This window comes from Pipra filicauda, unplaced genomic scaffold, assembly GCF_003945595.2.
Source record: "Pipra filicauda isolate LSUMZ 115617 unplaced genomic scaffold, ASM394559v2 scaffold201_size1378038_pilon, whole genome shotgun sequence".
Lineage (NCBI taxonomy): Eukaryota > Metazoa > Chordata > Aves > Passeriformes > Pipridae > Pipra > Pipra filicauda.
The window spans coordinates 318,954-335,973 of NW_024104312.1; the positions used below are offsets into that span (position 1 = coordinate 318,954).

Sequence of the window (17,020 nt, forward strand, 5' to 3'; positions counted from 1 at the left end):
GAAATAATTTCTGTAATAAAAACTATATTTCCTTTGCATTTGTAAAGTTTTAGGTTTTCATGATGTTTTCTACTTATTTAAAGGCACTCAGTTTACCAGTTTATTTTGTTTCCAGTTCCTATAACCCCACGGAATCTGAATCTTGCTCTGACTTTCTTGGGTTTTGTTGATTTTTCTTTTTTCTGATACATGCACAGGAAAATCTCCATTAAATTTTAATTTACTGCCCATTGTGGACAGCATATGTAACAGAGCTTCCACTCTGTGCTCAAGAACTGGGAATTTATTTTTCCAGAGTAGACTAAATTTTACTTATTTCTTGTTTGAAAGCCTTTTTCTACTGTCAGGCAGCCTGTTCTGCAGTAGTCCTGTATTTATTGTAAAGGCAGATGATAACAAGAATCTCAAGGGTTAGGGCTTGCTTCAGACTTTTAGTCTTGCTTTTTATGCTCTGATACTATTAACAGTTGAGCAATTTAGCATCTAGAAGAGCAGCAATTCATAAACAGTCACAACCTTCTGTGGATCAGTTAACACAATCCAGCCAGTCTGCTAAATCAGATTTGAATTTCTGTTCGCCGTGAGAACACCCTGAATGGTTGATTTTATGAAAAGTAGCTATTTCATCAACTCCACATGAAAGAAGGCAATGGAGAACTTAGCTTTGTCCATGTGTATCCCATGTGTATCTTGAGTGTGACACGGCAGCATCTACCTCACAAGGTATTTAAAATGCTGATTAACCACAGGACTGTGTGTGCAGGAACGGGGAGAGACCACTTCCCTGTTTTTCAGGAATGTTCTAGCTTCTATTTCAGCTGGCACATAACACACTATTAGAGTAGTAATGCACTTTTTGGTCACCTCCTGAACAAAGCACTGTCCTTTTTTCTTGAAAGACCTCATGGTGGTTGAATTCAGCTAGAAAAACGAAACAACTGTAAGAACATAAAAAGGACGTCACTGGTGTTTAACGTCAGATTAACTTCATGCAGTAGGTTTGAATCCTTGTGGGCCTTACACCTCCCTTTCATATCAAATGGTTGTATTAGAAGTAATTTTGTTCTTTTCAACAAAACCCACATAAATCTGCAAGTGTTTGGGATCTTGTAAACAGACTTAATACTATTTTACTTACTGATGTTCTGGGGTAGTGAAAATACCATAACCTGTTTGAAGTTGTGTACTGTTATGCCTTTATCTCTTGTTCCAGTAAGGAAAAAACGAGACCAAATATTTATGTGATAATTTTACATCAGTATAACTCTATCATGTAACAATATCTCAATATTGACATGTTTCTATTAAAAAATGAAGGGTCTGGTTTACAAAATTTTTAAATAGGACTGTTAAAACTTTAAGTTTTTTGACCTTATGAAATGATCTTTTTTTCAAAAAGAACCCTCTATATGCTTCACATTTCTATAGGCTTTGCTTTTTTGTTTTCTTTAAAATGCAAATAGACACCTCCCTCCAGAACCTGTGTAGTTTCTAGAGAAACCTTCCTCCTAGCTGAATGAAATCTGAAGTGCAAATATTTGCATCTAATTTCTTCTACCTGTCCTTGGCATAAGTATCCTTCTGCATTGCTTGTTTATGTCCAAAGCAATCGCCACTTCAGGATTTTCAAGGAGAAAGACTGATAGAGCAATTTTTATTATGGATATGAAAAAGATTACTTGCTTATAAACACAATTTCTGAGAAACTCTATCTTCAGAGGTAGTCACTCTTCCTGTCCTTGTTAGGTTTTATAATCTCGTGGTAACCATTCTCAGCTAGAGCCTCTGACAAACATTCTCTGGGTTTGGACAACTGTTGTCCATTTCTGAGCAGGTCCCCAACCTGAAGGATGCAGAGCAATTTTAAGCAAGACATTTTATTTCCACGTGAAGTTCCATCATTTGTCATGCACGGTGGCACATTAGGTAATCCTAATAATCCATGCTGCTCTTAAAACCTAAGACTTTTTGTGGGTGCTGAGAGTTCCCTGCTCGAACAGAAGATAAGAACATTAAGAACCTGAAGAAATTGTTCAATATTTTGTAGGATCAGACTTTGACAACTTATTAGTTTTCAAGATATAGCATGAAACTAAAGAATGTGGAACTGCAGAGAATTCCAATAACAGGCAGTAGATAATCGAGTTTTATTAATAATGAAGCTATATACACACAATCCTATTTCCTCCTCCATACTTCCCCAGCAATTTCTTCATTGTGACTGTCACCAAAGCAGTTGCAATCCTTCAACAGTGCAAGAAAACATTATTACTTGAAGGCTGATCCTATAGCTTCACTTAGGAGAAAGGAGAAAATTAGTTAGTTTAGTATAGCTCATTTCTGACTTTGATTTGCTCATGAAAAAAACAAGCACAATAGAGACCAATCTGTATGTTACTGCAGCTTCTCCAGAAAATTCTTCATATCAGAACTAAATTATTTTTACAGATAAGCAGAGTTATTTTTTTTCTGCAAAATGCTCTCCTAGTTGTCACAATATGTCAAAATTTGCAGTTAGTAACACTTACATTACATCACTGGCATGTTCAACTTTGTGATTTACTTCAGTTCATCCGATACCACTCTTGATTAAAGCATCAGGAAGTGGATGCTGCTGGCAGCAGAATACTAAGCTTGATGGTCCAACACTTTAATCAAGTCTAGCAAATACTACCATGCTTTGAACAACCTGTTCAACAGTTCACAACATTTTCATACAGTATATTGAAAAGCATAATTTCTGCCCACAAAAAAGCAACTTCTGCATGACTTATAGCATTTAAGCAGTTGATGTAATGGGAGAAATTAGCATCTGTGGTATCTTCTAAAGAACAACACTTTTCTCTTAAGCTATTCCCTTAGTCCCCTAGAAGAAGAAAACAGTAAATACTGATTACTAACCCTATTATTCATACTTCTGATTATTTACATTGTTACTCAAAGCACGTGTATACTTTGCTTCCTCTTCCATTCTAAGAACGGATCAGTGCATTTCTAGAGTCAGATTGTACGCACATTTGCTCATTTCTGTTCTCCTTGCACACTCCTCTCGGAATTTCATGCATCCTCTCCAAACATACGCACAGGTTATCATACGGTCCTCTTAGTATGCTAACATATTGCAACAATCCATTTTTACACCGCTAATGAAGTGAAAGAAAAATGATTAATAACAATAACGGGGAAAAAAAGCGCGCGTTGATGGTTGCTCAACATAAAAACAAAATAAAAAAAAATATAAAAAAGAAAAGCAAAAATAAGGTGCGCTTATCACTTCACTCTCAGCAGCTGCCAGCACGCAGGGACACATCGCAGGGACACGCTCCACCACACTTAAGCCAAAAGCCGTGATATTTATTCATTCCTGACGCGGTTTCGCCGGTCGGAGTCGGGTCTTCCCCCTCCGGGCGCTCACGCTGAAGGCCAGGCGCCGCCTCGCCCCCCCGACGGGCACCAGCGCCCGAGGCGGGGGCCGGGCCGGGCCGCCCCGCACTTCCCCGCGCCAGGCCGGTGCTCGGGACCGCTGGGCGGGCGGGGAGCGCCGGGTGCGGGGCGCGGCCCCCGTGCGGGGCCGGCTGTGCCCCCGCAGCCCCCCCGGCGGGACGGCTGTGAGAGCGCCGGGGTGCGGGCAGCCCGTCGCGGTCCCCTCCGCCCTACCCAGGTGTAGCGGCCCGGGGCGCCCCGCGGTGCGGGCGGGCGGTGCGCGCCGGCGGCCGCCGCTGGTTGGGCGCTCTGCGCCTGTCGCTGGGCGGCGTGTGAGCGGGATGGCCCCGCCTCGGCCCCGCGCCTCCGCCCGCCCAGGCACAGACATGACACAGACACACAGTCGCTGCAGCCGCCGCTGAGCCAGCCCGGGGCAGCGCGGCGGCAGCGGGCACACGGCTCCCGGCACTCGCGGACCGGCAGCGGCGGCCGCCCCCGCGCCCGGCTCCTCCTCGGCCCCGCCGGGCGTGTAGCCGCGGCCCCGGGACCCGCAGGGGGCAGCCTGGCACCGGGCGCCGGAGGGAGCCGGCGGGGGAAGGCTGGCAGCGGGGAAGGGGCGGGAGGCAAGGAAGGAAGGAAGGGGAAGGGGGCAGCCTGGCACTCAGAGTCGGAGGCGGCCGCCAGGCACGGGCACGGAGCGAGCCCGGGCGGAGCGCGGCACCCAGCGGTCGCTGATGTCGGGCCGGCAGCAGTAGCAACGACCGCGGCGGTGCCGGAGGGAGCCTCCGTGCTCGGCTCCACGGTGCCGGTGACCTTCCCGGAGCTGCTCGCCAGGCCGGGGCAGGGCCTCCTTTCCCCGCGGAGAGTGTGCACCAGGCCCCGGGGAGAGGACAGGAGGCTGGGCCGGAATCCCCCGTCGCCCACGGGTCCTCCTGGCCGCCGGCGGGGCCTGTGCGCCGCGCGGTTCGCCGCCGGCGAAAGGGGCGGGGGAAGGCGAGCGGGACGGACAGGCGGACGGGGCCGGGCTGCACCTCGGGACAGCGCGGAGCGGGCAGGCCCCGGAGAGAGCTGAGCTGGGCGGCGGAGGAGGCGGCCACCTCGGCGGCGCATCCCGGGAAGAGTCGGGACCTCCCCACCGCCCTCCTCCTCCTCCCACCGTCAGCAGCTCCTCGTCCCGCGGAGAGTGGAGCCGCCAGTGCCGGCCCGGCTGTGGTCCGCTGGCTGACACCTCCGGAGCGCGGGGTTGCGGGCACGGAGCTGGAGCTGCCCGCCTGGAGCGGAGGAGGGGGAAGGACCGCTTGCCTGCGCGGAGCAGCGGGCGCTGAGCGCCCGTCCCGGCGGCCCGGGAGCCACCCGGGGAAGGTAAGAGCCTTCTCGTTGAGCTTGTGCTGCTTTTAGAGGCGAGGGGCGGGGGAGGGCAAGGAACAATCGATGAGTGTCTCCCTTCCAGCAGCCCGTGAAGGGGAGAGGGCACCCAAGTCCAGAGGGCCAGGCTGGCAGCTTTATCTCCTGGATTTTAATCCTCATCAGATCTGGAGTTGAAGAGATGCTCGGGCGGAGGCGCGCGTGTCGCTTCCCGGCACAAAGGGGCACGTCCCCCTGCCGAGGGAGGTTACCCCGCCCGGCTCGGACCCCGCTCCCGTCGCCAGTCCGCTCGCTGGCCCCGCGCCGCACGCCGCTCTCCTCGGCCGGGATGTGCTCCCGCTCCGTGGGGGCTCCAGCCGTGGGGCAGCGGGGCCGGGCAAGGACGGCGGGCTGCGCTCCGGTGTCCGGGAGAGCCCGGGGCTGGTGTCCGCTGCCGGGCGGGTGGAAGGGAGTCGCGACGTGGGGTGTGAGCGCTCTGCCCGCGGCGAGCCTGCTCCGGGAGCCGGCCCGGCGGAACGGGACCCGCGGGGCAGAGCTGGAGTTTGGCTGGGACGCCGAGGCGAGCAGGGTGGCTTCCCCATCCCCCGCCAGCCTCCCCAGAAAGCCTTCTGCCCAGGAAGCTCCCCTTTGGGAAGGCTTCTGCTATCACCTCCTGTACAAGAACTGTGTCATTTAGATCATTAATCCCTGCGCACCGGGGGATGGGGGGAAAATAGCAACTTGCGGCCCTGTGGAGGTGACGTGAAGTTTGACAATGCCTTATGTAACACTTTTTGGAGAGATTCCTAGCTTTTCTGCTGTGCCCAGTTTTAGTTTTAGAAAGTAAGCGAATTTTGTTCTTTGCAGAGCATCAGATAAGCGATATTTATTTGCGTTTTCACCTAAGTACAGTGTCTTCTGCTTTGTTCAACTTAGAACTGGGGTACTGCTAAACAGCAAATTAAGCCTACTTTTTTTCCAACGTGCGTTTTTTTAAAACTGAAAATTAGCCAATGGAGGCATCTGAACAGTTGTTATAAGGTCTTACATTTTTCTGTATGTATTATACGTGTTTTTTATAGGACTCTTAACATGACTACAGGAAACATTTTCACAGCACTGACTGTTGTTTATGACTTCTGGAAGGTATGGATGCCAGGATGAAAATGACAACAAATCAAATGTCTTTTAAACATTATTAGGGGTTTTTTACACAATATCAGTGCTGAAAGGAACAGAAGGGCAGCAGGCTAAACAAAGTACTATGTTAACACCAGACCTGGCAATTGCCAACAGGTCAGCACATTTTATTTAATGATATCTTCTGGATATAGATTAATTTTCTTTGTACAAAATAATTTTTTAAGCTTGTTCAGAAATAGAAACAGCAGGAAATTTGATAAATGGATTGAAAGGTTGCCTAGTTTCCCTGCAGTTTCCTTAAAGGGTTATGCCTTCTGCTGTGGAATAAAAACCCCAAAATGTAGCCTCACACAGAAAGACAGGGTAGTGATTTGCTACTTACTCTTCAGACTGCCAACTGCGAAAGCACACTAGGGGCACTAGTGTGGGTGGGATTTTCCCCCTCATTCAGTGGTGAAAATGCACAGACTGTTCTAATAAGACCGATGAGATTAATTTTTTTTCTAACCTTCTAGATCTCCATCATTATACTATAAGCTTAGAGGAGAAATTGTATGTGTAAATTCAGGTGATGAGTTAAGGGCAGGGGGGATCTTTAACAAAGTCATTCTGCTTCCTGCTGCAAATGGAGATAGGTTATCAAGGTTAGTTTACTTATAAGAACAGGACAATTTAACAAAAAACCCTTACCCCAAATGTCTTCACTGTGTGTCAGTTTTTTAAAATGGAGAAATGTGGAATAAGTATCCCTAGTCTTCTTGAAAACTGCAAATTGCTGATAAGTATTCCAAGTTTGAAATGTGAAATTCTTACTGCTTAGGTGTCCTGTGACGGCCCTTGATCAGAAAGGCTGCAAGTCATGTAAAAGCCGCAGTAACTGCAGTCTCTGATGGATAATTGGATTGGTAGGTTGGTTTTGATTTTTTTTTTTTTTTTTTGCTTTTAATTGCCTGCTGTGGTAGCTGGTTCTTTTCCTCTGTCCTGTTGATGTTTAGTTCTCACAATTTTTATGTAGTGTGCAGCATCTTTCCTGTTCAAAGTACATCCCCCCTTGTCAGTTGCTGGTGAGGAAAGCACAACTTGGAGGTATTTGAATGGCAGTATGTAGCAAGATACTTTTTTTTTTTTTTAATATCCAAAATATGCATGACAACTTTTTTTCTTCTTTGTTTAGATGACATAAAAAGATTGTAAGTTTTCTCAGGTCTGGAAAAATATGTACTGGTTTTCTTTGAAGGAGCACTGAAAATAGTGTTACTTATATGTTGAATTCTCTGTGCCAGCTATTCAGTCTACAGGAATTCCAAAGTACAGTCCTCAGAAAGCCAAAGTGCAGAGCCGTGATGAATGACTGCATGTCTGTTGGCAACATTTAGATCTGTCAGACGTTTGATCTGAAATTTCAGTGTGTAGGACTCCAATATTAGTAAAAGTAGTATTCCTTCTGAATGAATTATTTTAGAAAACTAGTAAAACTAGGCATCTCCCATGTGCACTTAACTTGTGGAACTGAAGTAGTGTTAAAAATAATGATTTTGAAAGAACAATTCTCTGAACTCTTGGGAGACAGTTTCTTGCTCAAGTATGTGGTTTTTGTTTTTACCTGGGATAAACAATCAGTTGTCAATAGATCCTTACTGGGATACCGTTCTTTTATCTTCTGTCTCATTTCTTTTTTTTTTTTTTTTTTTTTTTTTAAATAGATGCTCTTATAAGAGCAAACTAAAAAAACCCAAACACATGTAAACACAAAACCAACAAAACTCAAGTGTTTTTTTTTTCCTGGTGTTTATAAGGGCAAATAATAGGTAAAATTCATAATTTGACTACAAAGTCTTTGCACTATATGCTAAACTCGATCTACATGCAAGCTCTTGACTATCTCAATGGGAGTGCTTGTCTAGATCCAGAAATGCAATTTTTTTTTTTAACATGTGTCTTTATTTCCTGTCTTGTATGAAAGCCCATGTTAATGAGCTCTTGTCACCTTTGAAGACCTTTCATCATCTGCATTACAATAAATTAACAAAATATCCATTTTAAGGATATGAGATTTCTGGTGTGTCTCTTTCTCCTATAACCTGTCTGTGCTGATAACATTATGATTTGTGTGAGAAGAGAACATAGTGGCCAATGCAAGCTTGTCTTCATTCTCTTCAGAGTTGGCTCTATTGGTTATTTGCCTAATGCTGTGGCTAAAGAACTTTCTGAAAAGTGATTTTGTGTAAGGAAACGTACACACATGTCCATGTGCACTATTTTTGGTCTGTTTTCTGGGTTTGGCTCATCTTCCTCTTTGTAGTGAATGCTAGCTTTAAAAAGCAACCATTGTTCATTAATGCTGGCTTTAAAAAACAGTCATTGTACATTATCCCACACTTGGCATAATTTAAGAGCTGGAGAGTCAGAAGTACCTCAAGGAAGGTGTTTTTACTTTTCCTTTTTGTTTCTCTTTTTCATTGGATCACTAATTTTTCTTTTCCTTGTGATACACCCACCTGAAGATAAGGGTTAAGAAATGAGCTTTGTACCTAGTAGGGATTCATGACTCTTTTGGTGTCACTTGGCTCAGTATTTGAAGGTCTGTCTTGTGTCCTGTCAAAGCTTGTTCAATGCATGGCTGTAGAAGGGGAACAGCAGATAACAAATTCTATTTTATACAGAAGTTGGTTGCTCAAAAATCAAGGAGAAAATTGCTAGAAAGGATTATCCTGGCCTTGGCACTGACTTTGAAGAAATCTGCCAAGGCTGGAATCCTTGTTTAAGTGCCATCTGTGTCAGAATTAGAAGCAAACTGTGTAAAATAGTTCCATTACCTGTTTTAATTTGCAGATCAGACCAGGTCTGATAATGTTTACTGTAGTAATCCACATCACTTTCTTTCTTGGATATAGCTACTATTTCCACAACAATGGAGTTAACCAGGCAGAAGCTACACTTAAATATCAAGAAGAACCCCAGCACTATCTGTCCGATGCTGTTGCAAAAAGCCATATGAGTCATGTAACCCTTATAGTGGAGGAAGCTGGAAGTCTCCAACCATGTAGGCAGAATGCAGCCTTCCTCACTAACCTCTACATAAGATAGCTATGCTTGAAAATAATAAAAATAGGTTGTTTTTCAAGGCTGCAGTTCCCTGTCCTTACGCCTCTGACCTCTTCACTAGTGAGTTCTATGAGGAGATGGGTGTCATCACCACTCTACTCTTCTCCCATGCATTTTTGAGTATTGATGAGTCATTTCTGTTACTCCATGTCTATACCAATTTTTTATCCTCAGGGAATAGTTGCACATGATGACCCAGACTATCCATGCTGCCTGAGGGGCAGCTTGTCAAGGGTAACATCTAACAGTGTCTTGCTTTACCATTTTTGCAGGAATCTATGAAAATTATAGAAATCATAAAAATTTCCGATCTGCTATTGTTTGGCAAAACCGCAATATCAGCGGTAACACCAGAACCACAGCTTTCTAAAATCAGAAGGATGATGCCCATATCAGCTTAAACCTGTTTTCACATTCTGGCATTGAATTTTACAAGAAAACTTATGTTCAACCAAAAAAAAAAATAATCTTTTTAAGCAGCTTCCTGATTCCTTCACAAGAAAGTTTCTGCTGCTTAGAACTTCCAGAGAAGTTGACTTGTCACTTTCATTTGCTCCTCTCAATATTTCCTCTTAAGTTTATCGCAGAATGTAATATTTACATACAGAGGGCCAACATTTTGGTTGTACTATTAGCTTTTAGATTTCTATCTCCTGGTAGGCATTTGACAGCTAAGATTTAGGACTAGAAGAAAACTGGACATTATTGTTACTGAGAAATCTTCATTTAAATTCAGAGAAGAGTGAAGGATTTTGTTTTAGGAGGAAACAAAGAGGAAGAGGAGGGAAAGGGCTGAGAAATGAAGGGAAGGAATTGTGGTATTTTATTTATTTATTTATTTAAAATATGAAATGCTTTGCTCATGATTTCTAGATGGACTTGGAAATGAATTTGTCTCTTTGTAGAAAGGAATGTTTCTCATTGTGGAATATAAAGTGTTACTGAGTGGTGAAATGGGATGAGCAAGAAGAATTGTGAATTGTTCAAATAAGATTAAGTTTTCAGCTGATATTGAGGCTTCTCAACCCAGCTGCTTCTGGCTAGGATTCACTTTCCTTCTCTCTGTGACTCCCCTGCTGTGACCCTGTACCTCAATACTAAATTCCCCTGGTGATTGTTTTCCCTTCTGTCTTCAATTAATGCTGCTGCTAATCAATACTTCAAATGGAACTTTATGTTTAAAAATTACTGGACTTCAATGTATGAATCTGCTTAATTCAATATTTTTCAGGCTGAAGGTACTAGAAGGGTGTATGCCACTGCATAGAAATAAGAAATGAAAACCAATCATTCTAGCATTATTAAATACCCAAATATATGTTCTTTAGATCATGTTGTTCTTAAGAATATTAGCTTTCATTGTTTAACAGGGGAGTATAAGCTTCCCAGTATTTTTATATAAGATGAACTGACATTAACCCTGAGGCTTTTGAAGCAGAAGTTAAGTTCTGTGTTTCTGTAGTCTCACCCTTTATTCAATTCTAAGACTGGTTCTAGAGTGTGACTCAGATTTAAGCATGGAGGCTCTCACTGATGTCAGACAAATCTTCCAAGATAAAATATTGGCTGGCATGCTTGGGAATTCTTAAATAAGGTAAAGGTGGTTCCTACCCCTTTAAAAGGGTGCAATTGTCTGTCTTTTTGGATTCTTCAGTCTTAAGTATACTGTACAATTAGATGCTGTTTTACTGAAGTAGAGAATTGGAACATTGAAGAATGAGGTCCCTGTAAGGGTGGATATTTTCTATTACTGGAATACGTTATAACTTATTATAACTTATATCCTTGATCTTGATCTTGCAGAACTCTTTAATGACTACATTTATGAGAAATCTGTTCCTCTTCGGTGACTCTTCCAAGTAGTGGAAAATCAGTTGAAATCAGTAGGTGATGATGTTGTAAACAATATTTAGTACTAGGAGAGTTGCATGTTGACACTTACTTCCACAAAGCAAAAATGATCAGTTTAAAGGAATGATAGAAGCATTTAGTTCAGGATGTCTTCTTCCTCACTGAGATTTATGTTGTCAAAATGGAGGATGCTACAAATGGAGACAGAAGGGGAAAAAATCATTACTGATATCGAGTCTATTGGAATAGAGGATCTGCTAGTGGCTAAGCCAAACCATCTGGTGATGGGCAGGTAAGAGGGAAACTTTTGTACTTGATGTTGTTAAATTTCAGACCGCTTTCCAAAATGCAACCAAAGCAATAATTTGGTCTGTACTATTACGTGAGAAAGCAACCATAAAATGTACAAGCTGAGAAGTTTGAGATGCAGCTGTTTTCAGCGCATTGTCCAGCAATCACCTTGCAGTTTTGATTACTTTGAGAAAGAAGCAATGTGTATGAGAATAAATTCACATCCTTCCATGGTTGCTCTCAGCTCTCAGGTGTGAAGAAGAGAGTATAGGCACAGTGGCCCAAGTTACTGCATTTGCTTCCAAACGTTGCAATCTGCCTCCCTTTTCTCTTGTTCTCCCTACAATGCTAGTACAGCCTAAGGTCTGCTAGATTAAAGTAGCTGCTTCTAACAAACGTCTGGGGTCCTTCAGATTCGCAGTGTTCTTGTTAGTGATGCAGGTCCTTCGTCATTGGAACACCTCCTTTCCATATGAAGTCATTCCTCCATGGTCAAAATCAGGTGCTTTCAAACTGGTTTGGACAGTGGAGAACCTTGCATGTACTGCCTTGCAATCTGGTTATCAATTTTGCAAGTCACATCTCTACTGTTGCTATCCAGACTCTTACCCCTTGCTTTTGTGTGCTCTGCTGGGGAAGTTGGATGTAAAATTTCAACCTGTTCGTGCTACCAGTTGTCACTACTCTGACACCAGTGCTCACGCCTGGTACCTGAGGAATACAGAAGTGCATGGTATAGTGGAAACATTTTAGTAAGCTAAGATATTGATTTATGTTACCGTTGCAATGTGAGTAACTGTGCACAGTTGGTGAACGAGTTGAGAAAAAAGATGTCCTAAACATTTTTTCTTCATTAAGATGAGCAAAAATAGTAATACTGTTCCATTAGTATGTTAGGAACTGAAACTGATGACAGTATTTTTCATATGTAGAATAACTTTGCTAATTTTCTGTTCTTAGACATGTTGTGGAAATAAATCCATAGCAAAGTTGCCCAAGTGGTTAGTCAAAAAGCAAGGAGCAGAACCCTGGTTTCCTGAAAGAGTCACTGTCCCGTGCCTTAAACAAATGGAAACACCACTGTCTTTAGCAAGAACTGTTGCTTAATATAGTTGTAGCTTAGATGATAAATCCAAGTCCCTGACGATACTCAGCATATAACAATTATCTTTATGTAAATATACAGAATATATGTGCATCTAAAACCAACTAAACAAAAGTTAATTGACAAATGGATAATTGACAAAATAAACTAATCATAGTGGAATTTACAGATACTCTGTTGATTTAGAGGTAGTGCTGCGATCAAGGGAAGAAAGGAGTGTGTTTTACTTCTCGAAAAATAGAAAATAGTACAATATTTCAAGAAGGCAGTAGGAAAATACTTGAAGGAGCAGATTAATATATCTTGATATTTAAAGGTTGTAGGTTATTGTTCTTTAAATACATGGAGTTTGTCTATGGTCAGGTAGTGCTAACAACCTGGAGAGGGTAACTGGCACAGGCCACTGCCATTTAGAAATCACCATAAATGAACAGTAAGGAAACCAGAGTTTCCACTCAATTATTGACATGTGCTCACTGGGTTAAAAATGCATTTATTGATTGCATCATTTTATATCAGTTTTGACTCATGATAAGCAGGGGCAGACACAGCATTTTTCTGAATAGAAGGCTACTGCCATGTTACTGGGCAAATTTGTTAAGAGGATTTTGAAGAGGTGGAGAGAATGAGAGAAACAGCACTAAGGTAAATCCATATTCAACAGGTATCTGAAGGTGATACAGTGTGATACAGAACAAATTTTTCAGATGTCCTTCTTTTTGTCCTAAAGCTCTTAAAATTTTTCATAGGCGAGTTTCTTCCCTTTCTGTTCTCAGTCTAAAAAATATTGTACTACACATCAACAATAAAGATTTCTGGACCTGAAGTTAGTATCAAGAATTCTTTGAAATAATTTAATTTTGCAGCATATTTTATTTTACATGTTCGGGTTTTGTTCCTCAGTTTCACCTGTCATGCAGCTGGACGCTGGTATATTAAGAAATGCCCGAGTTTGATTTTTTCAAGTTGCCTAGGGCTACATCCAGATGGCTTTTGAATATCTCCAAGGATAAAGACTCCACAACCTCTCTAGGCGATGTGTGTCAGGGCTCAGTCACCCTTACAGTAAAAAAGTGTTTCCTGATGTTCAGAGGGAACTTCCTATGTTTGTTTGTGCCCATTGCCCCTTTTCCTGTCACTGAACACCACTGAAAAGGATCTGGCTCCACCATCTTTATTACCCTCCCTTCAGATACTTATTCTTGATTTCTTTCACAAGTTTTAGCTCGAGGTGGGCTCTAACTTTCCTGACTGCATTTTTGCATGCTCAGACACTGTCTCTGTACTCCTTCCGGTCTACCCGTTCCTACTTCCTCTTGTATACAGTCCTTTTGTATACTTTCTGTGTTTGAGTTTTGCCAGAATCTCCTTTTTCATCTTTACTGGCCTCCTGGCATTTTTGCATGACTCCCTGCTCTTTGGAATGGACGGTTCTTGAGCTTGGAGGAGGTGATCCTTGAGCATCAACCAGCTTTCTTTGCATGAGACTGTTTTCAAGCAGGTCCCCAGAAAGACCCAGGTCTTCTATCCTGAATGGCAGGACTGTGATCTTGTTTTTCGCCCTTCTTCCTCCTCTTGTGATCCTGAATGCCACCCTGGTCACTGCAGCTTAAGGCTACCTTTGACATTCAAATCCCCGAGGAGTCCTTCCTTGTTCGTAAGTATAAGGTCCAGCACAGAACATCTCATTGTTGGCTCCTCTATCATTTGGATCAGGAATTTGTTATCAGTGATTTAAGCTCTGGATGCTTAGCCATGGGTCTCTTGTCCTTCCTGCAGATAACCAGAGTGGTTTAAGTCTCCCATGAGGACCAGGGCCTGTGAATGTGAGGTTGCTGCTACCTGTCTGTAGAGGGCCTCATACACTTGTTTTTCCTGGCCAGGTGACCTACAGCAGATGCTCACTACAGTGTCACCCAAACTGGTCTCTCTTCAGTCCTTACCCATAAGCTTTCACTTAGCTCATCATCCATTCCCAGGCAAGGCTCTGTGCATTCCAATGTCTCTCCCATAAAGGGTGTCTCCACCTTCTTCTTTCCAACATGTCCTTCCCGAAGAGCCTGTATCCCTTCGTTGCAGCACTCTAGTCATGCAAGCCATCGCACTGTCTCTCTGTTCATCCCAACAAGATTATAACCACAAAACTTCACAGATCTCTAGTTTCTTGTGTTTATAATATTTATGTTTATTCATGCAAAAATAAATTCCACAAATGATGGAAGCAATTCAGATAAAAGCACTGGTTTTGCTAATACAACTGTGGCTACTGTGGCAGCTTCTGCTAGCCAAGTTACATCAATCGGTAGTCATTCTTCATACTGTCAACCAACGTAGCTGGGGTGTCAGAAATTCCCAATGCAAGAAACCATTACTGCCCAAAAAAGCTTACAATATGCAGAAGTGTGTGCTTAAGTTTTGAAAACTGATACTTTGTACTTTCCCCCTTTTAAAATTTCTTCTCAGACTGTACTTTTAATCACAATAATTTTTCATTTGAGTAATACATGCTTACTTATTGGTGGCTTTGTTAAAATATCTTTTGGAAAAAAATAAAATCTGTATTCCTGTGTTGTGATCTACTGGGAGGAGCAACATGGGACAGTTCTGAAAAAAAATCACTGGGACACAACTGGTTTTCTCTGTTAGGTTGCATTTTTTTTTAATTAGTGTGCTGTTTTAAGTATATTTTTATATTCAATTTGTAAGTGCTAAAATAAAATCTTACAACAGTATTTAGCACCATTTTTTTGTACTATCTAAACAAAAACCTTTAGCAGGATTGAGACAGATCCCACTGCACCTGCCACGTGATGGTAATTTATAAAGATGAAATGCATCTAACATGGCAGAAACTGAGTCATTTATCGCAGGTAGCAAGAAAGATAAGTTTCCTGGGGTTTTTGTGTCTTTTTCTTTACCTATATTCACCATGCATCTCTGAGTTTGTGATAAAACTTTTTTGATCACCAAGAACTTGTTCTGTGTGGTCTGTTTTGAGTCAGGTACAGATATAATTTTTAAGACTTAGTATCTTTGATTAATCAGAACAGACTGGAATTTCTGGTGAAGTTTTAGTGGATTGAGCCCTGGTTTTCAGCAGGTCAGAGATAACACTATTAAGAGTGAGAAGCGCTTTCGGGACCTGTTTGTAGTGTTGACTTCAGTGTTTTTAGTGACAAATAGCTCTAATTGTTCAGATTGTCTCAGCTCCATTTTTGAATCCTCATTGCTTTTAACCGAGGAGATTATTATATGATACCCTTGGATGTTTTCAGTTAGATATTCCTGTCAAATGTTGACTAGTTCCATGCTTTTTCTGCTGGAAATTTTATCTGAGTTGACTGAGGTAACCCTGTGCAAATTTCCACTAGTAATCAAGTTTGTTAAACTAGGCTTAACAGCGGGAGGAGATGAGACCTGTGCCCTTTGCTCTTAACTAGCTTCTGTTTCTTTCTCAATATCAAGTTCAAGCCCCTAATTTTTCAAAGCCCTACTCGAAACTCAAGTGGGAATGTTTCTGCCAGGTTCACAGGGCTTCAAGCTGGGCCCTTAATGAGCTGAACATTAAATACCAAAGTGAAAAACTTTGCCGTTCTTGCTTTACTTTTCTTATGAACTGTCTTACTGAAATCAGTGCTGCTAATAGTGGAGTGAGGTGCTAACCAATATAGATGAGAATATGTCAGTCCTGTGCTTTGAGATAAGCTCACCACCCATCAGCTATCAGTGTTTTCTGTGAGGGAATACTGGCATGCATATAGCGATGTTTCTGGATAGCATGGAGTTCTCAGAAGACACCCAACATTGATCTATGTTAATATGAATATGAATGTAGCAAATAATGCTTTAGGAGGAATCTTTTTGCATAAGTCTTTCTTGTTAGCTGTGGCTAAAGAGCCGCAAAGCACCCTAAAAAAAGACAATGGAATTCAGAGAGCATGCAATGGGCAAACTTAAACAAATTACACCTCTGTATCTAGCATCTTGACTCTGCTGAGCATATGAGCCTTTGTAAAGGCAGTAATGGGAGCTGCAAAGGAAAAACACTTTATTCTCAATAAGAATATAAAAACTTTTCTTATGGTGGTATAGAATAATAAAAAAAAAGATGTTGCAGTTTTAATTTAAGAAAAGCAACAGGAATTTCAGTTGGAAAAGTGTTAGTGTTGAAAGTAAAACGGGTCTACCAGGATGTCTCAATACACAGTAATGTAGTATTGCTGTTCTAGTACTGCAGAACCTGTTTTGATGCGCCACTAAGATGAAAAATGAAACCACAGTGTACAAACTGAAATATCAACCAGCCACCTGTCCATTTTACTACCAAATTCTACTTCCTCTCCTCTCGTTTTCTTTCACTGAAACAATGGTTCTTTTATATCTTGGCGTGTTAATATTTGCAAAGTGTTTTTGAAAGCTGAAATGCATGAGAAAGGTGCTAAGTATTCTTGCTTTCATTTAGAACTAATTTTCATTCAAAATGTTCTTGTCATGGCTTATACTTGGTGTGAAAACTGGAGAGGATACAGTGATTTTAAGAATTTTGAGCTTACAGATATAGATATGAGAGCTTTTGCTCTAATTCTATGGCTCAGAAGTATCTTTTTGATGCAGGCAAAGATCTGTATTCTAGAAGGTGCTTTGCTAAGGGCTGGCATAGAAGTGTATCTGAGATTGTTATATCAGAATGCGGATTGGGATGGGCTCAGTGCATTTAATTAATCTCTCTAAGCACCACTGAATGTCCAAGGTGCTGTC

At 42.3% G+C, this 17,020-nt stretch overlaps 2 protein-coding genes across 8 annotated transcripts in view; one reads left to right on the forward strand and one right to left on the reverse strand.

The window, feature by feature from the left end:
• Positions 1-1,623: 1,623 nt before the first annotated feature.
• On the reverse strand, positions 1,624-5,373 carry LOC120323163 (translation initiation factor IF-2-like). 3 transcript variants are annotated; one of them, XM_039380799.1, is made up of 2 exons: positions 3,280-5,373; positions 1,624-2,866 (listed from the first exon to the last, which is right to left on the reverse strand). In XM_039380799.1, the coding sequence occupies exon 1, from the start codon at positions 4,531-4,533 to the stop codon at positions 3,412-3,414; it is 1,122 nt and encodes a 373-aa protein (XP_039236733.1). In that variant the 5' UTR covers positions 4,534-5,373; the 3' UTR covers positions 1,624-2,866; positions 3,280-3,411. The 3 variants fall into 3 exon arrangements, with proteins under 3 accessions (XP_039236733.1, XP_039236732.1, XP_039236731.1); XM_039380798.1 differs by having other exon boundaries at positions 3,275-5,373; XM_039380797.1 differs by having other exon boundaries at positions 3,016-5,373.
• The window catches only part of LARGE1 (LARGE xylosyl- and glucuronyltransferase 1), a 276,414-nt gene continuing 263,552 nt past the window's right edge, over positions 4,159-17,020 (forward strand). For 3 of the 5 annotated variants that reach the window (XM_027715069.2, XM_027715065.2, XM_027715071.2), the window contains exons 1-2: positions 4,699-4,785; positions 6,731-6,815. The gene's annotated coding sequence lies outside the window, so the exon portion shown is untranslated. Of the gene's footprint in view, positions 4,786-6,730; positions 6,816-17,020 lie in introns of all 5 variants that reach the window. The other 2 variants (XM_027715068.2, XM_027715067.2) reach the window with 2 other exon arrangements.